The sequence below is a fragment of the Rhinolophus sinicus genome, chromosome 12 (assembly GCF_057876585.1).
Source record: "Rhinolophus sinicus isolate RSI-liver-muscle chromosome 12, RSI-T2T, whole genome shotgun sequence".
In the NCBI taxonomy this organism is placed as follows: Eukaryota; Metazoa; Chordata; class Mammalia; order Chiroptera; family Rhinolophidae; genus Rhinolophus; species Rhinolophus sinicus.
The window spans coordinates 56057116-56082616 of record NC_142512.1 but is presented as its reverse complement, the minus strand read 5'-3'; the positions used below and the strand labels follow the sequence as shown (position 1 = coordinate 56082616).

Here is a 25501-nt window from a genome sequence, read left to right as displayed (position 1 = left end):
TCAGCCGTGGCGGGAGGAGTGTCCCGTCCGTCCCGTCCCCCCCCCCCCCCCCCCGGGGACCCTAGCCTGGTCTGCGACACCGACACACAGATCAGCAGGAGAAAAGCACGTTTATTGAGCTTTCACGTGCACACGGGAGCCGTCACCAGAGGACGAAGACCGGGACGACTGGCCGGGGCAGGAAGCTGCGCACCTTTCAGACAAACCGAGTCAGCGAAGAACTGAAAAGGCCGGGGTCTGGGCCGCGTGTAGGAAAAGGGGAAGTAAGTTCGCTCCGCCTTCGGGCCAATTCACTGTCTCGGTGACAAGCCCCTCCTTCCCGGCACAGGGAGGTTTTAAGGTGAAAAATGGGAGACACGGCAGTGACCGCGCCAGTTCTGCCGTTTTCTCAAACTCCTTCCGCTCGATAGTCAACGTGCCAAGGTACCATCGTTTGGGGTCCTGTGCCCTGAACCCCATCACTGAGCACCTGCCATTTTCACGGCACCTTGACTGCACTTTTCACTGTCAGCAAGCTTTTGAGGGGAGGACACAGCCCTTAGTGGAGCCAGACTCACCAATTTGAGGGGCCAGACCTTGGCGAGCAGAAAGCCTCCCCCCCAGACACCACAGCCGCCTTGGGAACCCTGCCTCTTAGCACAAGCCCCTCACTTTAAAGACTCCTTACTCCGTGCTCTGTCCGCGCCAGGGGCGTGAGGTGTGGGGGTCACAGCTTCCTCCCAGTGTAACTGCACTTGTGGTACGTGCTAGAGAAAATCACATGGGAGCCTGCTTCAAACTGCTGGTTGGGAAAGGCGTGTGTCCCCGAGGGGGTGATGTTCAAAGAGGCCTGGAGGGGTAAGTAGGAGAGCATTTCAGGCAACAAGAACAGGCTGTGCCAAGGTCCGGAGGTAGGAAAGAGGCTGGCATATTGGAGGCACTGAAGTACAGCGATTTAACCCGTGGTTTACACTGGTCTGGGGGATTCAGAGAAGTACGTGCATAGGAAATGTAGTCTGCATGTAGATCTCCAGAGGAAAAGACGGGAGACGAGGATTCGAGTTTGAGGCTCAGGTAAGGCCTCACATAGCATCTGACAACAGGTAGGGCCCTGAGACATGGGTGAGTGCTCAGCTGGGGGAGGGGACGAGGACCATCTTTGAAGCACCTGCTTGCTGCTCGCCAGGCACTGCTGTTATTTACCTACACTAACTCAAATTTCTCACTGCGGCACTGAGAGGCACTTCACAGGTGGGATAATTGAGGCTTAAAGAGGTCAAGGGGCTGGCCCAAGGTCATAGAGCTGGCAAATGGGAGAGCCAGCTCCCCATTTACTCCAGGATCCGTCTGGGCTGCATGGTGTCAGCCTTATCGTGCTCCAGAGTGGTTGGAGGCCTTCGGATTTGTTCACTGGGAGTCATTGGCGGGCCCGTGGCGATGGCAGTGAGTGGTCTGGTGAGAGGAACTGTGCTCTGGGTTAGGGTTCAGGTGTGCTTCAAGGTACAGCAGTGATGAGGAGGCAACGCCGGAGAGGGAACACTCAGGATAAAGTTTAGGTGTGAAGGGGGGGGGTTGAAGGCAGATTTAACAGGATGCGGAAAATTGGGGGCAGCTCATATGTGTTCCAGCTATGGCCCTTTCCCCCCACTTTCACTCTCTGCTCTTGGCCCAGACAGCTGGAAACACTCCCACCCCCTCAGAAGGAATCAGGGTCCTGCCGTCCCAGGATACCCACGAGTCTGATGAGGTGTGAACTGTGTCAGCACCCACACTTTCCTGGGACCTGCTTTTCCAGTTTGAAATGGATTCATAATGCTTAATTAGCGACTGAGGCATTAGAAAAAGGCAGGCAGACAGCAATATAAGTACGAATCCTGGCTGCGATGGGAGTTACTGAGCTCTCAGCCTCAGGTTTTGTCCATCTACCTCCCCGTCTGGTATCTCTCCAGGCACAGCTGGTACAGCTGCTTCACACGTAGCGCCTAACAGGCAGTCAGAGACTTGTGCACTTTACCTACCAAGCGGGGCCCTAGACCTGACCTTGTCTTCACAATGTTTGCTTTTCTCTGGAAGTTTGTTTCCAGGTTGGCATTGCCTGCATCTAGGAATAACTGAACTAGGTCATGGTGGGTGTGGTAAGAAAAAATGCTCCTCTCAGTGAACAAATGATGAAATCCTACAGCCCATAACAAAAGGTGAGTCATTTACACACTAAGGTCTTGAAGAGACAGTGATTAGTCGTGCAGATTTGCAGGGAAGTCCCCACCGACCTCTGACTGTTCGTGCCTTGACGGAAAGCAGAAAGAACCGTGCAATGTCCAGACATGCCGATGGACAGGAAGGGAAGGGTGGGATTTGTGACAAGATGGTGAGGAAGGACGAGGGGTCTGGCAGCGGTCGCATGTCTTCCTTGGTGAGCCAGCCGTCTCTTCTCCGAGCTGAAGTTCTAGACCACAGGCTTCTCTCCTGGAGGAGCCTTTTCTTTTTGGAAGAGAAAAGGCCGTTTTTCCCTAAAGCGGTGTTTCACCACCCACATGTAAGGCTGCTGGAAGCTTACTACTGCTCTCTCCCATCTCTGTTTCCTCTCACTGGGGAACTCGTCCTCATCCCACAGCACAGCCATTCAGTCAGCTGTGACTCGTTGTCACCTAGAACTCTCCTCGCCCCCAGTGAAGTCACTCCAGGTGGGCTCTGGGAGGACATACCCCCCACGGAGGCGGCTGAAACTTTGGGGGCGTGGTGTCCAACCCCGTGGGTCCTCAGCTGTGCTGTCATTTTATCCAGAGGAAATGTATCCTCACATTCTACACCAGAGTGTACGTTGCAGTTGGTGGACATCAGACAACCAAAAACATTCCCAAAAGCCCAGTGGAGGTCCATTTGCCATAAATGGAAGTTCTGGTCCCAAAGAGAAGTATTAGTTAAAAGCAGCAAAATTCAAGTTCATTAAACAGGTATAAGAAATAAAGTTAATTGGCATTTGCCTGTGTTAGGTCAGTGCGTTTTCGTACAATCAAGACAGAGCGAGATAATGATAGTTAAGGCTTTGAAAGTGTAGCATAAGAAGTATCTTCATTAAAAAATCCTTCATAAAAGTGGGGAAAAAATTCCCAGTCCCGTCCCCCTGTAAAGGTCTTCTGCTCAGGTGTGGCACAGTGAAGAACCAGAGTGGCACCTGATGGCCTGGGCAGCTCCCTCCCAACTCTGAGGTATCAAAGGAGTTCCAAGGTCAAGGTGAAGAGTTGAACAAGCAACAGCTCCACCCCAAACGAATGGCAGTCCAGGCTGCAAAAGTTGCTTGGGGTGCTTTTGCATAGTCTGGAATGACTAAAAGTCAGATTACTAACTGTAAGTGGACATTGTATCAGATGAACTACTGGGGCGCCTGGGTCACTGTGCACCCCTCATCAAGCCCTGTGAAGTCACAGCCATGAACACGGAGATCAAGCAGTGCCTGGGCAGCTGCCTCCACTGGTGCTGAGGGCGTCCACGGAGCTCTGCTGTTGTCTGAGCTCCCACCAGCCACGGGCCCAGCTTCAAGTTGATTGGGTCATTAACTCACTTAGACGCATGTTCAAGTGAGTACTTGTAAACAATTGTTTCTCAGTGGTAATGAGTGCTGGGCCACCCAGGGATGGGAGTTAGTCCACGTCACTAAGCCTCCAAGTAGACTGTGAAAAAGACACAGCACTTACAGTGAGAAAAGCAGCACAAGGTCAGGGTGAGTCAAACATCCTTTTTGCCTTTTCAGAAGCTTAACTGGTTTTATCTTCTCTGTGTCTGTTTTTTTACGCCTGGACTGAGACCCAAAGCAAGGACAGGCTATTCACACACTCAGGGAAGTCGAGGTCCCATTAAGATCACGTTTCTTTGGCAGAATGGCAGTCAGGAACTTCCCACAGAAACGCCGTGGATCCAAGTGTATGTACACTGATAAATGTGTGTTTAGAATTTCAGAGTACTAGCACTGAGAGGAAATGTGGCCCATCAATCCAGTCCCTTCATTTTATAGATGAGGAAACTAAGACCCTGACAGTGCCCGGGAGTCTTGATGCAGTGTGCTTCACGAGAGCGTTTTGGCTCTAGTCCCTGAAAGGCGGCAGTGACTGATTACAGGGCCTGGGAGACGTCTTGTTAGTTTGGCTTCAAGTTCTGTTCCTCACAGAATGCCCTGACATGTGAGAAGACAAAAAAGAATCTGGCACTTTTTCACATCTTGGGAAACTAGCAGGATTTGTACAATACTCAGAATTGAAAGGAATGGAAGAAAGAAGAAAGCCAGATTCTCTTCTGTGAGTGCAAAATAAGGAGAGAAAAAAAGAAAAGCAAACATGAGTAACCCTGTTTTCCCTTCCTGTCACTGCGTAGTGGTCTGAGGCAGATGGGGCCGGTGGCAGGGTGTGTCCCCGGTAGAGGCTAGAGGCCTCAAGACAGGCCACTCCGATGTGTGACGGGGACAGGTAACTTTTCTGCTCTCCAATGGAACAGAAAGGATGGCGATTTATTGCCACTTCATGTGACCTCCAGTTGTCACCTCCCAGTGACTAGTATTCATCATATGGTGAGAAAGTTCTGGAAAATACATCATTCCTGAAACCGCTGGCCTTTCCAAAAGCTGTCGGCGCAGAGGAAGCACATCTCGGTCCCAAGTCTAGAGCGGTGCCGACAGCTTTCCCTCCAAGCAGGCACGAAGGTGACAGTGGGTGGGGGGACCCAAGGCGGGGCTCCTGAAGCCTTGGGCAGAGTCAGTGCTGCAGAGGCCATTCTACCTCGTCTGCCGATCCCGTTTCAGTGCAGCCGCCATTTTCCACACAGGGACACAGCTGGCGAGCAGTATCTCTTCTGGGAACTGAGATTCCATTTCGGGGAGAATATCATTCTCCTTAGTTTCCATGTAACTTACCAGAGTGTCTCTCAGGCTGAAAAACCAAGGAACAAAAGACAGCATTTAAAAGAGTCTTCCAGATAACATGAGGAGACCTATCTGTTGCCCCTTTTTCAAACCAGAGAGCTCATGAAAATCAGAAGTGCTGAAGGTCGGTTTACAGTCCCCCAACAAGTAAGTCAGTGAGCCGGGGGCTGGCGTCCTGGACACAAGGGCTCTGGACTCTCCCGCCACTTCCCACACGCAGTCTACAAACCCGGCGGGTGCCGCTGACTGGGTCAGGGCCGCTCAGACGGCTGCAAGCACTCGTCACGTGAGCTGCTGTGTAAAGAACAAAGCCTGCCATTCCAAGAAAAGCTTCTACTCCAGCTCACGTTTTGTATGAACGAACATCGTAAATTCTCTAGGAAGGGGATCTTTTGTCCCTATCCCCAAAGTCCAGGATAATAAAGACTCGTTAAAAAATTCAAAGATATACATGTATACAGGCGTGTGCCACATAGCATAATGGAAAAAAATATAATAGCAACTATGAGGGGTACTGGTGAGGAAGCTGGAGTCTGACCGTCCATTAAGAGAAGCAGCCACGTCCCTGCCTCACACCACACATAAAAATAAACTGGTTAATGAAACAAATGTGCAACACGAAACTCGAGAAGCCAAGAAGAGAGCACGGGAGACCGTGACCTTGGCATAAGGGTGACCCTTACAGCTCTATTTTCCTACAGAGGCTTTATATGGAAATTCTGTCAGGTTTGGCTTTGCAGAATTACACTCTGAGATAGAGCATTTGTAACATAAGAGATGAAAGATTAATCTTAATCTTTTAAAATTAAGAAAAAGACAAACAGCACCCCCCCCCCCCAAAAAAAAAAAAAAATTACCAAAGAATGTCAAGGTGAAATTCACAGGAAGACATACAAATGGCTGATAAATAGAAAAATATCTCCAGCCTCACTAGCAAATAGGAAAATATGAGTGGAAAGGAGACACTATTTTTTGGCCATTGGATTGGTGAAAGTGTCAAAAGTGCCAGTGGTGGGTAGTCTCACACTCAAGACACGGGTGGAGCTTTTTCTATTAAATGTAAACTGCACGTCTCTTTGACATGGCAAGTCCGCTTGTTACAATGATAATAGGACTTGTAATCATTTTTAAAAATCCAACAGATTACCACCCAAAGCCAGTCCTCAGGTGCCCTGGCAATGCCAACATGGCAGGCAGCTGGCCCCGCGGTGAGACAAACTTCTCACGTGTACGGAGACCACAGCAGAGGGAGGGGAGCCACGTGAGTGCGCCCAGCCCAGCAGGCTGCACGTCCTACCTCCAGCTGGGTTTGAAATCCTCCTCAGTTCGGGGGTTCTTCAGTTTCAAGGTCATCATTTCATGCAGCTCCAGGAGGAAGGGGTCCAGGCTGACCTGGTTCAGGAACGTGCTGAGGAGCTTTGCGTGTTCCGGGCTGAGATCGACTCTGTACTTCACACTGATGTCTCCAAACGGCTCCTACAGCGAAGGAAGAGCCGATGAAGCCGGGAGGCCAGCGCGGCTCCCTCTGCTGGGTGGATGGGAGCGGGTGGGACTTACTTTTCTCAGTCGCAGCAGCTGCTCAGACTTGTAAGCAGACAGGAGCTGCCAGAGGGCAACGGCGTGCCTTAGCTGACATCGGTGTAAGGCCTGAAAGAGGAAGAGAGTCCCTCAGGAGGCGGGCACTCTGCGTCCCCGCCCTGCGCTCATCCGCCTCCCTCAGCATGCATGCAGGCAGGCAGGCAGGCAGGCAGGCCGTCTCCAAAAGGCCTCTGGTCCGCGGCAGCTCAGAGCCCGAGCATCAGGCTGATGTGCTGCACACTCTGTCTGAGCCTCACGTTCCCAGCGCACCTGCGCTCCGTCTTTACCCTCAGTCCTGTCGCCCTGCAGGCTGGCTGGGGGAGGGGCTGTTCTCACGGCCCCCCTTCCCAGGTGCTGCCTGGATCGGCCATCTGTGCCGGTGCTAATGCTCACAGGCAGTGAGGAGGGGTCAGTGCTGACGTCCTGCACGAGACCCACCTTCAGAACCTGCTCTGTCTGCTCGCCCATGCGCAGCACATCCTGGACATACACACTCAAGTCCATGCTCGGGTTCTCGCCAGCCGTGCTCAGGAACCCCAGAGTGACTTCTATGAGGGACAGCGCTTCGCAGGTATCACTGTAGGACTGCAGCTGCCCGCTGACGGCGCTGACGGCCGTGTTGGGGAGGGGGCTCTAGGAACCAAGAGCAGGACAGGTGTGAGGGTGGTGTGTGGGCAGCGTAATGACCTTCTCCACTGCCAAAGCCGCAGACGGACGAGCTCTCAGAGAAGAGCAGTGAGCTTCCCGGGTGTCGGCGGTACTGCAGACGTTTTACACAAACCCCGGGAGCACACTGAATCCACAGAGCAACTCTGTGAGGGCATGTATCTGGACACACACACACCCCAAAAGAGCAGGGACACGCAAGTTCTCTGCTGCCCATGACACCACGCCACGAGGTTTCAATCTGCTGACACCCAATGAGAAAACTCGTGCTGACTTGCATCCCGTTTGCCCTCTGAAAGGAGCAGTGGGCTCAGGGCACTTGTGGAGGCCACGGAAACGGGCGCTGACCAGCATGTGGCCTGGGCGCGAGTCCTACTCAGCCGGGCGAAGGGCCGAGCACATTGGGGGAGGGGCCGCGCCAGGCATCGGGCGCCACTCTGGCTCACCTGTGGCGTCTTGTCTCTAACGTCCTTCAAGAGGTGCTCATAGTTCCAGTCACGTCTGTACACCAGCGTGGGAAGGCCCTTGAGCGTGATGCGGGGTTTGCCCTGCAGGAAGCGGCTGGTGAGCTGACGCTGGATCTTTTCCAGGTCACATTCCTGCAGGCTCTTTCCACCGTGCTCCACTTTGTACTGGCAGTTGGAGAGAATCAGTGGGGTCAGGTCCCGCTCCACCTCGTAACTGATGACATGCAGCTCAGCCACCTCAGAGGCGTCAACGGAGAAGCTGAGGACATGAAGACACAGCACTCAGTGTCCCGGTCAACGCCTGGGACCAGGGCTCGGTGCCACAGAGGCAGTTCCTGCTTGTTCTCCGTCAGCGCAGAGGAAACGACACACGAGTCTGCGGACACTCGTGAGAATGCAGGAGCGTTTGTTAGACAAGGGACTGCCACCTGCTTCAGGCCTGGGGACCCTGCTTGGATAGCCTCAGAAATGACTCCCTGGGCCGAGGGCAGCACCTCCCACGTGTGCACTCACCTGTTGTTTTCCTTGGAGAACTTCTCCACCGTGCCGACCATTTCATTGTGCAGGTTAATCAGATAGCTGACCAAGGCAGTGGAGCAGAGGCCCAGGCCCCGGCGACGAGGCAGGATGACCTCAAAGTCAGCGTCCAGGTCGAGGTCAGTGCTGCAGTAGTCTTTAGGAAGCTTGATTTCACCTGTAAATGAAAGGGGTATACTTCATGAAGCAAAGGTGGGCGTGATGCTTTTGGCCCAGGGTCCTGGCCGGGGAGCCCCCAGTGGGAGCAGCAGTGCAGAAGTCGTCTCGACCGAACAGAGCAGCACCCAGTGTCCTGCCTCCGAGTCTCTCATATGCTGACAAGTTCCAAATGTCCTCAACTGCTTTTTGTGTCCATACTGACAGTTCCGAGAACACCGAGGGTGTGGTTATTTCCCTTTTCCCAGACACCTCCACCCAGAGACGCACAGAGCCAGCATTCACGCACGGCGCTGTCACAGGCACGTGCAGACATAGGCTGCAGAGCAAGGCCACGAGGCCAGGTCCTCCTGCAGTCACTGTCGAAGGGGAAGGTGACACTCACCATTGGTGGCCAGTGACCTCCTCAGCTTGTTCCATGTCGTCAGAAAGATAGTGATTCTGTTGTGGAATAACTGCTTCAGCCCGTCTGTCAAGCAAAAACACCTCCGGTCAAACCGGCATCACCACATGCTCCTCAGACAGACCCGCTTTGCTGCTTCCCGCTTCCCCTGCGCGTCCTCACGGCTGCGTGAGCCCGGGCGCTGACGGAGGAGCCTGCCAGGGGAGGCCACTGTCGGCTGCCGCGGAGCCTCTGATGTGTTTTGGGATCCGTGGCACCCAGAGCTTCATGCGAAAAGCTCAGCCTACCGAGCACCCCTTCACCCTGAACAGCCCGCACCCCCAGCTGGAGCGATCCTCTGAGCCACCAAACACAGTCCTGACCTCCTACGAGAGCAGAGTCTTACCTGAAGTGTGACTGCTAATAAAACCCCTGATGGACTGGTACTCGGCTTCCGACACATTCTGGAATCGCTTCACCAGAGCCTTCTGCAGGGCCAGAAGCTCAGGCAAGAAGCTCACCAGTCTCAGCTCTGCCTCCTAGAGAAGGAAGACCATCCAGTAAGCCTTGGGTTTCCCTGCAAAACCTTCCTGCGAAAGACTCTGGGGCTGGCTCAGGACGTGTACGTGTAGTTTCATCTGGTCAACGTGGCATTTTATGTGATGACACGTCATGGTCCTTGATAGTGGGGAAAAGGCTGTACCATTCTTTCAGCAAGTATGCCCCGATTCCTTGCCACATGTTAGCCACTGTCCTATACCCTGGAGATGGATGGAGGCGTAAACACATAAAGTCCCTGCTCTCACAGGGCTGACACGTCACATGTTTGCCTAAAGCTGATGAAGGAAATCAGCCTCTCCGGCTCGCGTGACAGGCGGGGTATAGAGAGAAGCTGCCGAGAACACAAGACCCAGAGTTTAGGCGACGATGCTTTCATTCTGAAGACCTTGAGCTCAGCGTTTTTTTTGTTTGTTTGGTTTTTTTGCTGGATACTATTTTATTTATGCTCCCCAAAATGCCAGACTTTCACAATCTTAGTCACCATTTTGTCTTATAGTAAAAAACATTTTAAAAAAGGTAAAGCACATATGTTTCATTGTACACTACATACTGTTAATACACTGTATCAAAGTACTGAAGAACACTGTTTTAATACCAATCGCAAACACAGCTAGTTAAATGGCATGGTTTTAACATGTAAAAAGTGAATTCCTTCCAAAATTTAACACCAAAATAAACATTGTTTCAAAATGGCTTTAGAAGGCCTTCAAAATTAATATATTTTTTAAAGGAAATATCCACCAAAATGGAAGATAGATCAATATTGAGTAGTTATGACACTGGTACTTTTGATTTTATTCCAACGTTCTCTTAGGTTTGTCTCAGGTCACGTTCAGGATCACAACGTGGTCGGTAAGTCAGCTAAGAATTCAATTTTATCACTAACTGCACAAGACTACATCTAAGCTTTCAGAGGCAGCGCAAACACACCGTAAAACAGTAACATAGCTTCCTTTAAACGTTGCAATGAACTGTGCAAACATGAAGAAGAAAAATAATTTTTATGTATGTCCCTTTGGTTCACTAAACTTTCTTTTTGGCACTGACTCTTGACTAGGAGAATCCAAGTGGTGACGGACTGAGTTCACTTCCCAGGTTTCACTTCACTTCTCTCCCACTGTCTCTAGAAGGTTTTACTGGTTGATTTCCATTAGCCATTTTATTCTGAAAGGTTTTTCCACCTCTTGTTTTGCTTTCAGACACACCAAGTTCAAATGTTTTATTGACTCAGTGCTCAACCTGAGAATGAGAAATTGAAAGATCTGGACTCTCTTTACACCTCGTAATTTCATCTTCCTCACAAACTAAACTTAGTTCTTCAAGTTCAGAAGATCCAGAATTTTTTTCCTGCTCTTCCATTTTAGTTTCAATGTCAAAATCATCACTTATTTACTGCTCCTGTTCACACCCTACAGCATCTTTGTCCACGAGAATTTTCTGAAGTGGTGTTAATTGTGTTGGTGATAATACAGACAAGTCAGTAGTTTCCATTCATTCTTTCTCAGTCGTCACTTTTACCCTGAAGGTGACAAAAGGAGTTGGGACTTCTCCCACATTTCAGCACACAGGCTCCCCATCAAATATCACTCCTTCACAATCCCCATCCTTAAAATCAGGAGGCTGGTAATCTGCAGGTGTGACTTCATCGTAGTAAAAAAGTTTCATGGTCAAACAAACATCATTCGGTAAAGGTCCTAGATTTTGCAATAGAACATAAATCTTGCGAATGAGGAGAATACTTGCTTTCTTGGTGCCAGCAGATGACACACTAGATTCACTGCTTTGGTTTTACTTAAGAAATCCATGATTGGGCCATTATTGGTATACTTGAATTTAAATTGGTAACATTCTGAAACCGTCTGAGGGTCTTCTGGATTGGTGCATACGACTAGCACAACCCTCCTTAGGTGTTTTTTTCTGTAAAGCATCAGAGCATCCTAGCAGCCACTTCACTAACTGTGTAGATCCTGGACAATGTTTATCTTCTCTCAGAATTTTGACACAAAGATCATCTGCATTATCTTGTTCCATAAGCACATTCTGGAAAAATTCCTCTCGAAGACATGATGCAGGATACTGAAACTGCTAGGAGCCTCGTCACTAACAACAAAACCTGCTGCTCAGTTGACATCTTACCGGGAAAATCAGTGCACTCACGGAAGTTCTCTTCAGTTGTGCAGTGGCCATCTTCTGATAAAGTATTTTCTTTAATTCAACCTGTGAGGGCCGCTGCCAGCGACCAGAACTGCACGACACTCGAGCTGAGCGTTTTTAGTAATGAGATGTCATGGTCATAATATTAATTCATTTTCTTTAACTGACCAACAGAAATTTCTGAATCATCTTACTCCTTGCTAGATTGCAAACACTGGTCCGTGGAGGGAAATGACTAGAAAATCTTATCGTAGAAAACGAACGTTCAGGTGGATTGAAGTTAGGGACTATGCAGCTGGTTCTACCTGATAGGACCAGTAGCTACACGTCACCCACCCTCCAGCACCCCCCAGCCCACCCCCTACGCTCACACACCCTTGTTCAGTCTAAGCCTGAATGTTTGAGGAACAGGGAAGACTGTGTTTGTGGGTTTGATTTTGGACTCAAGTTTTTCACTCAACAGCCCCTCGTGGATGACCAACTGCTCCAGGCACTGGGTGGGGGTGGGGTCGGGGGGATGGAGATGCCGCCAGGAAAGCCTTTTATCCTCTTCTTTCTTGCTGAGGGATTGGGGGGATACTCTCCGGGGCCCTCAAGGTCTTTACAGATTCCTGCTCTTTCCAACTCTGCGTATGTTTCATCTGTGACTTTACGCTCCCAACTCCCCGTGCAGTTTGGCGTGTATGACGATCTCTATCCCCGAGTCTTCTGCCTCACACATTCCAGTCAAAAACCAAAGCTCTGGGTGCAACAGTGACACAAGATGGCAGCCACCACGGGCTCAGACAATTCATGACAATCGAATATTCAGCCTTAAACTGGAATGTGGACCTAAATACCCAGAGGCACCCCCCTTTGTAAGATTTGTAGCAAAAACTTTCATGAACGGAGTTGCTAGTTCTAATGAAGTGGTGGACCCAAGAGCCATGTCAGTGCTACCGTGTTTCCCCGAAAATAAGACCGGGTCTTATATTAATTTTTGCTCCAAAAGACGCCTTAGGGCTTATGTTCAGGGAATGTCCTCCTGAAAAATCATGCTAGGACTTCTTTTCTGGTTAGGTCTTATTTTCGGGGAAACACGGTAGCAAAATGGCAGAATTCTTATAGCATCCGAGTCATCCTGCAAGAGCTTCGGTGCCTAATGATGTCTAAAGAAAACAGGAAACTCCCTGGGCCACCTGAAGAACTGTGTTCCAGCAATTAATCATAAAGAAAAACCACAGGCCCTCCCCGTGACCCCATTCAATTTAAGCAGTCGTCATTTTCCACAGCAGTAAATGTTCTAGCTACGTCTTGTAGACCTCAAAGTACTGGAAACGGGGCTCCCGTTGAAAGGTGGTTCTTTATCTTAAGATACTGTCAATGATACTAATTTTTGGTTCATTTGAAATATATAAGTTGTGCTATAGCCTGTCAAGTGTAACCAGTGGCCACATAGTTGAACTTCTGTGATCAAGAAAGTATATTCAAATTGATTCCCATCATAAAAAAACAACAACAAAACAAAACAAACAAACAAAAACACGAAACGAAAACCCAAAGCTCTGAGGCAACATGTCAGATGTCCCCCTCCAGGGACGGTCAGACAAAACCCGAGAGATTGGCGGCGCGAAGCTCACCTTCTGCAGGAACTTCCAGAGGACGGGCACAGCTTCTCGGCCGTTTTTCTGCTCTACGACGTGCCGCAAATACTCCACGGAGATTCTCTGCCTGCAGCTCCACATCTTTGAGCTGTGGACCACGCTGTTCTGGGGCAGCTGGGACAGGAAGGCCGCCGGGTCACCGAACACGACCTTGGCCACGGGGTTGGAGCTGATCCGCTCATCGTGGCTGATCAGGGCATTGACCGTCAGGAGGGTTTTATCGAGATCCTGGGTGAACAAACAGATACCCGATCCTGGAGGGCAGACACTACTGCAAACAGATGGGGACACCTAGCGACATTCCCAGGGGGTGACGAGGGAGTCGACGGACCCGTTTTCACATATGACCAGATCTTCCTGTCGGTGAACTTTTAGTGTAATTTACATGCTCCTTGTCGGTAGGTTTATGTCTCCCCAGAAGGAATGTGACTCAGAGACCTGTCTTTTCTTCCCATCCTTTCCCTTATGGACATGTATTTCCTGATGGGCTTACTCTCAGGAATGTTCTCATCCCACAAAGGAGTAATCGGTCTCTGATGACTAATGCGTTCTTGGTGGGCGTCTGTGGGATCGTCTCTTTCTCTACCTCTGGCACTCACAATCTGCTGTAAAAGGAACGGGGAGAAAACCACGGCCCCCACTTTCTGGATTTCCGGTAATTCCTCAGCCTGACTCACTGACTAGCCTCAGGAGGGGAGAGGACTTGGGGACACTGGCAGTGAGGGGTGACCTGGGCACAGATCTGAACTTGACGAAAGGTGTCGGGAGCATTTCTGGAAGGGACAGTGGCCAGAGCCCTCCGGAGATGCCCAGGAAACACCCTCCTAACTTTCCCAGTGAGGGAGGCAGGCAGGTAGCTGTCATCGGCACTCACTTACCGCTAGTTCAGGTAAAATAATTCTCTCCACAAGTTTTTCCCAACAGTTTCTCTTTTCCCTGGTTGACAAGTTTGCAACTAAATTTAGAGTTCCTGCAAAGAAAAATGAGTGTGTCACCCGAGGATGAAAGTCACAGTACTCTACACATAGTAAAAACTAAATAATTGTTACACTGAAATAATGTTCCTCCTGGGAGGGGGGTGTTAGGGAGATGGATATCGTCCTAAATTAACTCAAGTATTTTTAAATGGCTCCTGCTGGGACCCCAGCCTCACGTTTTTTGTGAAGATACTTCAGTCTCTAAAAACTGCAAAGCACGAGCATTTAACACCCCTGTGCAAAGGACTGTGAACACTGCAGGCCTTAGCCCGCAGGCCTGTCCCTCTGCCAGCAAGCACTCGGGGCGTCGCCGGCCTTCCATCTCCCTCTGCGGTGTGAGCAGCCAGCCTGCTTTCTGTACAGACCTGCTCCACAACCCCACGGAGGGACAGCCCCTCAGCCGCCTCACCCTGGCCACAGAGGTGGCGCTGCTCCTGGAGGAGCCTGCACAGGATGTGGTGCACGGTGCTGGCGGTCTCGTCGGCGCTCTTGCCCAGCGTCTGCGTTAGCTGCTCCAGGTCCCTCTGGATGTGCTGCTGCAGAAACGCTCTCGGCTCCGTCACCGGAGGCTTAATGATGCCGAGCAGAGCCTGTGGGGGCGGGGACAACATGTCTAGCCAGGTCTGGTTTGTGCAGGAGACGGGTGTTCAGTGGAGATCAGCAGTGAACTGCCAGCACTGAGTTAGAAGACAGCTCTGAAATGAGGACGTCACGGCCACGCACGCGGCAGAGGCCAAAGAAAGACGGGAGGGCGGACATGTCTGCCTCTAATATCGTCAGAGGGAAAGAGACTTTCAAAGCCTGAGCCTTTGGCTACCGAGGTTAACGAACTTAGAGGAAAGCAGCGTGCTCTCTTCCTTCCCAGAGCTGTAGCCAAGACCCGGGTCAGGCTGTGAGTGTATTAAGCTGTCCACTCCCAGGTGCGAAGACAGAGCTGTTCATTTAAAATGGACTTTACAGAAGCTGATGGGTCCCCATCCCATCATATGCCGCAGGGTAAGTGGGATGCGTAGGATTTAAATTGCTTCGCAAACGAGGTAACAATGACATATTCCTAATGCACGGGGGGGGGGGGGGGGGGGGCGGGCTTGTTCGATGAAAGACTCGCTGTGAAAGCAGGGATGACAGATAGTGTGCTAGCACACTGTACCTGGGGACTTTGGGTGGCTCCCAAAAGCATAGCCAGGTGAGTGAGTAGCCGGATGAGAAGAAAGACCACAGGGGACAGCCCTCGGTCAGATACCACCGTATCGCCTCTGGGGGGCGGCTTTCCCAGGATGTGGCCAGTCTGAGTTCTGTCTTCGTTGTTTCTGGAAAGAGCAAGAGAAGACAAGGTGAAGGGTGGCAATGACCCTTTCTCTTCAGCTGCAGGGGCACACCCCAGAATCTCAGGACCCAGAAACTAGGTCATACTTTTAAAGAAAACTGTTCAAAGTCCTCTTTCTGCTAAGCCCAGAGCACTTTCCTAAGACCGTTTTTCTCTATAGAACCACCTTTCTGACTGACCAAAGGCCCACAACCTTCTCAGTGTCAAGGGGCTGAGTGAAGGGGCCATTGGTGCCATCTCCAGGTCATGTGTCAGCACAGACATCTGGACCTGCTTCTTCCACTGAAATCATTGTCAGAGAAGCAGGCTAATGACGGCCCGAGTTTGGGACAGGGGACATGTGCACATAGGTCTCAGTGTCCCAAATCAAAGCCTGGGCTCCAAGGTCTGGCAAAGGACTTCCTGTCAACCCCTCGATGGGAGGTCGCCACCACATCAGTCATTCTAGAACATTCTGATAGTTTACGGAGATGACCGATTAGAGTACTTGAAAAGGCAACTGCACCAGAACAGCCAGAACATACAATGACCACTTAGAAGCACACTCGTCTTGTGAGCAAGTGTGGGATGACGAGGTCAGGGTTTTATCTGGAGTCTGAAGCATTTGATAATCCTGACTATGTCGCCTCCCTTTTCTCCAAAAAACAGCAAGCTAACAAGTGAGTTTACAAGTGAGATGGCCTCTGCTCAGACAGACAAGTGCCCAGTGTATCGCTGGTGCAGACTGAAATGTCCCTCTGCGTTAGGCCAGCTGTTCATGGCAAGCATATTTCAACAGGGGGCGGCCCCAGGCCCAGGTGGAAGACCTCGGAATCAACAAGCATTCGTTCAAGTAAGTGTTTATTAACGTGTCGTCTGCTCTGCAGGTCAGAACCTGGTCGGCCAAGGTCAGCTCAAATGCCTCCCTTGGTCCGAGCACAGGGGCCTTGCCCTGGACGTCCCACAGGTCACAGGTCTGAGGTGCTCCAGTAACTGACACTCTACTTCTTACCAGGGTGTCAGCTGGTGCCTAAACTGCCCCAAAGCCCACCGTCTGGCGAGTTAGAAGGAGACACAAGCATACGCACTGCACTTGAGTGAATCCTTCCTCGGGTCTGTGGTTTAAGCCGCCGATTCGGACGCCGCAGTCCACACAGAAGCTCTGCTCCATAGGCATGCCGCACTAGGACAGAGACAGACAGCACTTGCGCTCGGTTACACACAACGGCCACCGTGCCAGTGAATACACACCCGAGGCAGCGACTGGCAGCAAGGGCCGCTTATACATAGCAAGGGCACACGTGGACTTGAGGGAGACAGGGCACCTATTCCGTGCAAATCATGTCATACGTGGGCAGATTTCAGCTTTTTTTTAAACAGGAGAGACACTTTACATGTTATTCCCAAATAGACACTTCACAGACAAGTGTGTAAAACCCAGTCTTCCTTCCTCAGCTTCGTGTTTTCCGTTCCCGTCACACGGTCCCCAGTGTGTCCCTGTCTGACACCAGGAGTACGGCTGCAACCTCCACACTGATTTCCTTAACTCCACGTGGATGCTGCTTTTACAAACGTGCCCGTATGACTGATGCCTTCCAAAGGCTCGTTCTTGCAGATGGGACTGAGCTGCTGCAGGCCGGTGATCAGCCTGTCACGGACCAGACCCATCTCAGGTCCGCAGACCAGAGCTTCTGAGCTGGACGGGGTCCTGGGAAGAACCCACTTCCCTCCCATTTCATGGCCAAGGCACTCAACGAACTCAGGATGAGGTGCAAGTCCCAGGCTTTTCCCTCATTAAATGACCCGAGCGTCCGAGCAGGCAGGTCCGGATGACCCTGTGAAAGCCCTGGCTCGAAGCTTCTGGCCCCGACACGAGTCCCACAGGCCCTCGCCCCACAGCTGACATGCTATCAGTCTCTTGTTCCCATTCCGGGGGCTCTAGCCCATATCTTCTCTGGGCCAGTAGCCCAGCTTCTGATCTAGGGAACACCTGGCCTTCACAGAAAGCCACGTGTCACGGACCCCATGTCGCAGTGGCCAGAAAGGGTGGCTTGGCTCGCTAGCTGTGGTCTCTAAGCAGCAGCAAGTCCATCTCCCAGGGAACTTCTGGCAACGTCTGCAGATGTCTCTGGCTGTCCCACTAGGGGCAATGGGGAGCCGAGGCCAGGCCTGCTGCTCAACATGTGACAATGCCCCGGACAACTCCCCAGGAAAGAAACACCCACAATGGTGAGGCAGAGACACAGGCTGGGCACCCTTAGCTCCAAGCACACGTTTAGTTGAGACACCTTGCACGGCCCTCAAGAGTCCACGTTCTCCCAGGTCGAGACCCTCACTCTCCCCCTCCTCCATGCCCCCCTCCTCAGGCCCGAGGAACACAAGTTCTTGGGCCCCCCAAGCTCTACCCCAAATACCAAGACTCACCTCTCCTACAACGCACGGGTGACCGTTGGGACACGCTGTGAAAAGAACAACAGGGTACACATTGGTTGGTGAGGTCTCACCTGATGACCTGTGGCTAAAAGGGAAAGCGAACCCCCTCCTCTGGCCTAAGCAAAACATGATGTCCGAGCCCGTCTGGATTTCATTCCACAAAGGCCAGGCTCCCGGCTCGTGCCGGGGTCACTTCTGGAGGCAGGGAGAGTGGTAATGTACACCCTCCATTCTCTTGCATTTTTTTTTCTTTTTTGCCATGAGCATGTTTTATAAGAACCTTTGAAACTAGTTTGAAAGGATTATTGACTCAGTCACCAATCAAATTTACCTAAGGTCATGGGCTATATTGTTCCATCTCTAATTTTATTTTTCTAGAAGAACTATCTTTGGGTCAAAAACTTGGTTGTATTGTGAGTTGGCCCTTGCCTGAGCCTCTGATGTGGTTCCCACTCCCCACTTCCCCCAGATGGCACCTGCCAGGGGACAGAAGCGGATCATCACAGTCGGCAGAGAGCCAGCCCGTCCCTCCCTCCATGTCCTGCCGAGGCACCAACGGCCCCCACCACGTGGGCCCCGACTCTAAACCAACGGCTCACGCGCCATCAGGATGCTTGGCAAAGCCCAGAGGGCTGTGACGCTACCTCGGGCACCAACACTTACTGTACCAGCGGAATCCTCCCAGCCCCGTCCAGTTCCTAGCTTGAGATAGCAAGTCTTCAGGCATTGTTGGAAGAAAAGTGTTCTGCAAAACCAACAAAGGAGAGCTAGCTTTAGACACGTGGGCACATCGACTGGCTACTGCCGTTCACAGCAAGGACGTGACCTTCTGCTTCACCTTTTTGACCTCAACAGCTGTCTGTGAAATAACAAAGGGCAAGGCAAGGTTTTCATCATCGTCGAAGGACCAAGTGAGACAGAGGCAGAAAGAGAATCAAGAAGGTGAACAGGTCCGGACGTGTCCCGGCACAGGCTTGGTCTCCATGGTGACAAACCGTCAATGGTTTCACGGTGAAAGATGCCCAACCTGTACCCCAGCTTACCGCCATGTTGGCTGGGAAGAAGGCCAAGTCCTTCAGGGGTTTCAAGAGCTGGCTTTGTCCACAGAGAAGGACGGTTGCAGTGTGAACAGCCATTTCTGTCACTGTGCCTTCAAGGCCACCGCCACCGGGATCTGTCCTCAGCAGTGGCAGAGTATTGGTCACAAGGGACGTTGCAAAGCATCTCAGGTCAGGAGACAGGATCTTGCTTTCCTCAATGAACTTGTTCACAGCCTCACATTGCTGACAGGAAAACATGTTTCAGTATGCAAGTACATCCGAGAGAACTAGCATGGGAATCCAAAGGTTTGCTCTTAACAGTCAGACCCTGATACCAAATACATAGCAAACATCACGGTGAATGTGGGTATCTCCTAACTGCTTGGGGGGACACTGTCCAGACAGGAGAACGCTCACCTGCGAGCACAGCCCCGCCCACACACCCAAGCACCCGCTCGGACACGCTGTTTGGGTCAGTAGCATCTTATGTTCTCGACTCGAGTTCTGACTGTAATTCTAAAAGCTTCGGGTGAAACAGGAAGTTCTCCCTCCATAGGAGAAGGTGACAATGCCCATGCAATGTCAAAATTTACGGGCATAATCTGTGCTTGTGACTTACTTCCTTTCACAAAAGTCCCTCCAAACCCTGGGCCCACGACCACAGCCCAGGAGGCGGACACTCACCTCCGGCTTAGGGTGCAGGTTTGCGTTGTGAGACCTGTACAGCGTGGCCACCTCTCTATAAAGTGCTAACAGGAAGTAGACCGCCTGTTGCGTCGTGGAGCTCCTGCAGGCCTGGGAAGGCAAGGACACCAAGTGAGACTTTGCACAGTCACATATCGTAGGCAAGAGCAGAGCCGTGGGGTTTGCATGGGCATGTGCAGCGTGGGTCAGCCCCAAACGGGGGCGAGTGGGGGCCTTTCCTAAGCCCTGGACACCTGGACCCTGCACCTCCAACTATCTTCTGGCAACAGCTCCGAGGCTGCGCGGTTCCTCAAACTGTCTCACATGAAACTCAGTGCATGTCTATCAGAGCTCTCGTGGCAAAAGTCACGGCAGTCACCACCTAGTCTCTTTGTGACGACTTCTGTGGTCCTGGAACCTTCTCCTGAGCAGAGATAGAGTGTTCGTTCTATTCCCAAGGCCAAGGTCAAGGAGCTCAAAAAGGAAGCAAGAGCAGAACACTTTTTAAAGATCAGAGTCTGCAAACCCTGCATCTTTCCTAAAACACACACACACACAGAGGTTGCACACACTCACAACGGGCATCACAGGATTACGACAGGTGTGAATGCTGCTGGTCGTGCCAGCACATCTCGTACCAGAGTAACCTTGGAGGAAGTAGTATCCGCAGGGTCTCAAAGGAAGCAATGGCTATAAACATATCAGAAGGGACCTGCTCATACTCATTGCCTTGGCAGGTCAGCGAGACCGAGCAAACCCATGCCTCCAACTCGACTGTTGCTCTCCTGGTCCGGCCGGGCGTGCCCGTGGAGGCCAAGGGCGTCTGCCTGTGTATTTTCGACGCAGGATGTCACCCTGTATCCCTCGCACTGCCTGCTTTGACACAAACAAGGAGACGCGTGCTCTGAGGGCTGCCCCTTCGCAGGGAGGAGCCTTGAGCCTGTCCTACCTCGAGAGCTGTCACGATCGCCTGGGGCTTGCCCTCCAGGATGGCTTTGCCCACGGCCTCACGGAGAGTCTTGTACTCGTGTCCGTGCACCAGGTACCGGTCCATCTGGCTCGGCTGATCCCTCTGCAACCCCAGGAGCACAGGCGTTAATCATGGTGGGGACGGCGGGACACGGTTTAGCAAAGAACCATCCAGACAGGTGAAGAAAGCAGGTGCTCCTTAGAGGTGCACAGACACTGCACTGGGACCCCCGGTCTGGCTGAGGCGGGACGGTCTGTGCTGTGTGGCGACACTTCTTCCGGCCGCATGAAGAGGGTGGGTGGGTGAAACCCTAGACGGAGGAGGCAGGGCCACCCTGACAGCCACTTTCTTTCTCCACTCAAAGCAGAGCACCAACGGCCAGGCGGCTCCCACTCTGTGAGCCCTAAGCTCCAACTGGCAGTCCCCGAAAGCCAGAATTTGTAGTAACATTTCTGTAACCCAGGACAGTAAGAGTGTGTTCATTTCTGAGCACTAGGAAAGGACCAGTGAGAGGCCCTGAAGCCAAAACGACTTCATCCTGTCATCCCTAGTCCTCGCTCTTCCCCCTTGAGGTAAAAAGGACTTCCTGCAAGCCGGAAACTTTCAATTTGCTGAGAGCAAAAGCCACTGAGCATTCTTTGGCTCTGCCTGTGTCACACTCGACCGGAATGACGCCTAAACAAACTGTGCAGGCTGATGGCGGACAGAAGCACGCACACACCTTTCCCAGGTGGTCGGCTGTTTAAAGACGATCACGAGCTGGATGGAAGAGACTAAAGCGCAGAGAAAGAGCAGCAGACTAGACGCACGCATTTCCTTAGCGGGTACAGGAGATGAGCAGGGAGGGGAAGCAGAGGGGCAGCAGCGCCCACTCGCGGGTGTGGGTGGGGTGCCGGAGGAGGGGCAGCCGCACCTGAGGACGCCAGGCGTGCGCTTCTTACCTGCAGTGCAAGGACTTCCTGGGGAAACACCCACTGAGCCGGGTGGCCCTGCTGGGAGAGACTCTGCACGAACTCCATCCCGCACTGGCTCGTCAGCTTCCTCACCAGGTACACTCGGTACCAGTCGTTCTTCACCTGGGTGCAGAAGTGCTCAACCTGCCGCAGATAACGCTGCTTCTCCTGGGCCATGTCTGCAGAGTTCAAGGAGAAAGGGCCGAGTGACTGGGGGCTAGGATATCCGTCAGCCAACTGTCTCAGCATGAAGCTGGTAAAACAGCACGGGCCCACGCGAGGAATTCAGAGCAAAACACTAGTCGAGAAGAAAGGGGCCGTGGTGCGGACCAGTACTATTCTGAGAGCCAGTCTCCTGTACTTCCCGAATTTCTGAATACTGGGCTCTCTAGGCTGGATGTAAAGGAAGGGGCAGAAGGCTTGCCTGAGCCATCCCGAAGCTCAGAGAGGAAGTCAGATGCCCGGTCAAGGCAGAGGCGGATCCTGGCCGTGTCTCGCAGGTATTCAACTGAAGCCTCGTTAGGGGCTGGGCCGCCACGTCTCCCTGACGGGTAAGTGCTAAGGAAGTGACCTTCGTCCCGTAGGTACTTCAGTTCGTCACTCGTGGAGAAAGCACTATTCTTCTCATGGATCGAATCCTGGGGAACAAAGGACCAGGAAGCAAAGGCTGTTCTTCCTCTTCTCAATGTGCGAGCCCCCAAGCCTCCAAACTTCTCACAGTGTGACCGTGGAGAATAAAGAACACTTTGTAGGTGTGAGTAAAGGTTTTGAATCGGAAATATCCCTTTTTACTTTAGGGGCAACAAAGAGGGGAAAAAGAAAGCCTATGGGGAAAACATCGTGTACAATGTAATTGTTTCAGATGCATTGTAACATGTTTGGAAGTAACAAAACTATGGAAACTACAAATGAGAAGGATTCCTAGTATCTCCACCTGGAGACAGTAAGCACTGTCCTTCCAGCCCGTTTTTCCTTCTCTCATGCACACAGATGACAATATATACAATGGCAGAAGCTAAGTTTTTGAAACCTGATTTTTTTTTCCTGCATGGAACGCAGCATCTGTTAACTGTACCGCTTAAAATTGTATTCTGCGAATTTTCAGAAGCACTTTTCCACTGCATGCACCACGCAGTACGTACAGTTTGCAAAGGACACGTAGGGGCGGCGAGCTTACCTCCAGACAGCTGCTGAAGAGAACGTACAGCTCCGTTTTGTCTTCAGTCAAGAACGCTTTCTCTTCTAACTGGGACAAGTAAGCCTGAATGTAATCTTTCACTTCATGGAAGCTGTGGGAAGAGAAACATTGCACCTGTTTATTTCAGGTCTAGAAACTCATTTTGCCGGAAGGAAAAAAAAAATACCTATTTTTCTTCATCCATCCATACATACATATGTACTTATAGTTTGTAACTGATCTTATTAAAAATATGTCAGCACAGTATTGGAGGAACACAAAATGTCCTATTTCTGACCAGGTGTCCACCTTGTGGGCTTCAGGACTCCTTCCGTCTTAACAATTACTGAGAACCCCGAAGAGCTTTTGTTTCCGCTTTTGTTTCCTGGGTCGTATCTCCTGATATTTACAGTCTTAGAAATTATCAGCTCATCTAAGATAACAATGACAAACCCATTGCATGTTAAAACAAATAACATTAAAAAATAAACCATTTTCCAGAACTAAAATGACTTGGTAGGAGGCATGGCTTTGTGCTTCGTGCCTCAAGCACCTTGTGTGACAGACGCCAGCCAGGCCCTCAGACCTGCTCACGCTCAGCTGCTCACGCTGACACTGAAGCGTCTGAAGAAAATCTGCTTACATGCTATGAAGTTGGAAAAAGGAGAAATGTCTTGACAATCTTTCTGGAAATTGTGGATATTCTTCGTGACACTACCATAAAACTGGACAAGTGGATCACTTCGAAAGGTTAGTTGCAATATGTTATCTGAAACCATATCAATGTAATTTCCACAGTGAACTACATTACATCAAATGGTCTATCAGGCACTTCAGAAATGGAGTATTTTTCTGACAAACACATGAATTTGTGACATCAAGCATTGGTCATTCGGAAAATATTGGTTCACTGAGCTATGCCTACAGCTCTTGAAAATGTTGACATTTTCATTCCACAATGTATTTTTAAAAACCTCTCCACCCATGCCATCAAAAAGTGTTCACAAGATTAGAAAGCTGACAGGCTCATGGGAGGGGATACAAGTTCTGCAAAAATTTCAATTTTTGCTTAAAAGCATGAATTTGATCATGAACAACCAACAGCGGCCGTTGTTTTCAAGACGACGCCAGATCTGAACAACTGCAGGCTGTCGGCCATTCTTTCACGTACGGCTGCAAGTCTGAGAACAGAGTGGCCCGTTCGGCGCTTAACTTAGCAATTGTGAGTGTGACCGTCCCCAGGATCACCCGGGTCTGTGTGTACTTCTGGCTTCAACGGAATATTAAAAAGTCTTACCCGCACGAGCTGAGATTGTGTCAAACTAATCATTTTTATAGCTTTATCAAGGACATTCTTCAGCAAAACTGACGCTTTTCACACTACAACTGTGCGGCGACGAAGAAAAGAACGGTTCTGTCCTACACAGTTGTCATCGTGCTACGATGCCAGCAGTGTCACCCGTCAATGCTTCAGTAACGTCACTGCAGACACCAACATGTCAAAAAAGGCAAATCACATCTAATATTATTTAACAAATAGTTGTGACCTCGGGGACTCCCACTGTGGGAACCCTGATACTAGCGCAATACAATCACCACAGGTGATGCTGTCCTTGGTGTTGCTGACACCCTGTCTAACAGGTGGAGTCCACACTCCGTGACCTGAGACGTGACCAAAGGGTGTGACTGGTCTGCCTTCAAGTGTCCAGACCACACACAGCCAGCCCTGTGGAGGCCTGGGCTGGGGGTGGGGAGCCGTGCTCAGCCAGTGGGCTCGTCCACTTTGTCGCACGGGTCTGCCCAGAGAGCTGACGTCTGCACTTCCACAAACTAACTGTAAATCCAAACAAATTAGTTCTCAATACACACAAAAATACTCAAACTACAAAAGCAACGCAGTGACAGAAGCACTATTTCTACAGAATGACAGTGCAGGTTTTCAAATTTGTCTTATGTCTCAAGATTTTTACTTTAAAATCAGTTCTGCACTGTTTAGTCTCTGAATACCTCAGAACAAAGCATCTGCCCTGTTAAGTATTCTGTTTCGACTGTTAATGGGTCGACACTACACGTCATTCTAGGTCCGAATGCCAACAACTGCATTTCCATTTTTCTGAGCGAATTCAAACGAATACAGATTTCACACACTAATCAAAGTTAATAAAAACAACATCAAAAGAGGTTCTTTTCAGATCTCAAGTCAACCCTTTACGTACAAACCTTAAAAGCCATTTGAAGGTACAATAAGATGCTGGTTCTGTAATAAAATATAGTTTAAGGGCATTTTACGTGAAAATCCTTCAGGAACCCTGCTTAACATAAACGATGAAAAAAAAGCAAAATGGCCCGTCCGTGGACACAGATGCAGCAGGTCCACGTCACGTGTCACTCTAATCTCTAGTCTATGTCTGCGTTTGGACATTTATGTCAGAAAGAATTGTTTGTTAGAACTTTTCTTGCAGCCATCTTTATTTTGCCAACACCTCAAAGCAAATTCTGTCGAGACAGCGCTGGCTGCATGTACCCAGTGCTTTCTGAAAGAAGCCTTCTGAATATTGATGGCTTTCTAAGAATTTTCTAAAATAGCATCATTCGACACCATCTGGGCTTCTCTATCCATTTCCAGAACCCGAGCCATTTAGGAGCTGAAACAAAGGCCATCGAGGACAGCAAGGGTGAGGGAATATTCCAAGTTATCATCCTGAGCCTCATGCACCTCGGGAGCCACGGCACCGAGGTTGGCCACACACTCCTGCCTCGGGAGTCCCCGCCACCTGCTTTCTTTTTCCCAACAGTGCACCTGTGGCTACGGCGAACTCATCCGCCCACGTGTGAGCACAGCCAACACACAAGCAACACAGATAAATCAGGCCGGTGGTCTCTCACTGAAGAAGCCTCCCCAAATCATGACATAGCTACCAGTCCT

The 25501-nt window shown here is 50.8% G+C and overlaps 1 protein-coding gene, 1 long non-coding RNA gene and 1 pseudogene across 6 annotated transcripts in view; 1 reads left to right on the top strand and 2 right to left on the bottom strand.

The window, feature by feature from the left end:
* Nucleotides 1–91: 91 nt before the first annotated feature.
* The window catches only part of RNF213 (ring finger protein 213), a 99360-nt gene continuing 73950 nt past the window's right edge, over nt 92–25501 (bottom strand). For all 5 annotated transcript variants that reach the window (XM_019735541.3, XM_019735542.3, XM_074319384.2 and 2 more), the window contains 21 exons: nt 22576–22687; nt 21823–22036; nt 21387–21577; nt 20425–20547; nt 19476–19586; nt 18795–19034; nt 18415–18496; nt 17743–17777; nt 16407–16501; nt 15163–15322; nt 14422–14602; nt 13914–14005; nt 13012–13263; nt 9084–9216; nt 8681–8764; nt 8116–8296; nt 7582–7861; nt 6908–7102; nt 6449–6538; nt 6189–6367; nt 92–4898 (listed from right to left, as the gene is read on the bottom strand). In XM_019735541.3, coding sequence (XP_019591100.3) covers nt 4745–4898; nt 6189–6367; nt 6449–6538; nt 6908–7102; nt 7582–7861; nt 8116–8296; nt 8681–8764; nt 9084–9216; nt 13012–13263; nt 13914–14005; nt 14422–14602; nt 15163–15322; nt 16407–16501; nt 17743–17777; nt 18415–18496; nt 18795–19034; nt 19476–19586; nt 20425–20547; nt 21387–21577; nt 21823–22036; nt 22576–22687 — 3184 coding nt within the window. In that variant the 3' untranslated portion in view covers nt 92–4744. The remainder of the gene's footprint in view (nt 4899–6188; nt 6368–6448; nt 6539–6907; nt 7103–7581; nt 7862–8115; nt 8297–8680; nt 8765–9083; nt 9217–13011; nt 13264–13913; nt 14006–14421; nt 14603–15162; nt 15323–16406; nt 16502–17742; nt 17778–18414; nt 18497–18794; nt 19035–19475; nt 19587–20424; nt 20548–21386; nt 21578–21822; nt 22037–22575; nt 22688–25501) is intronic.
* On the top strand, nt 158–18801 carry LOC109449373 (uncharacterized). The gene is made up of 3 exons (XR_012491976.2): nt 158–263; nt 15988–16171; nt 16774–18801. It is a non-coding gene; the product is annotated as an uncharacterized LOC109449373 (long non-coding RNA).
* LOC109449372 (HORMA domain-containing protein 1 pseudogene) lies at nt 9873–12032 on the bottom strand (annotated as a pseudogene).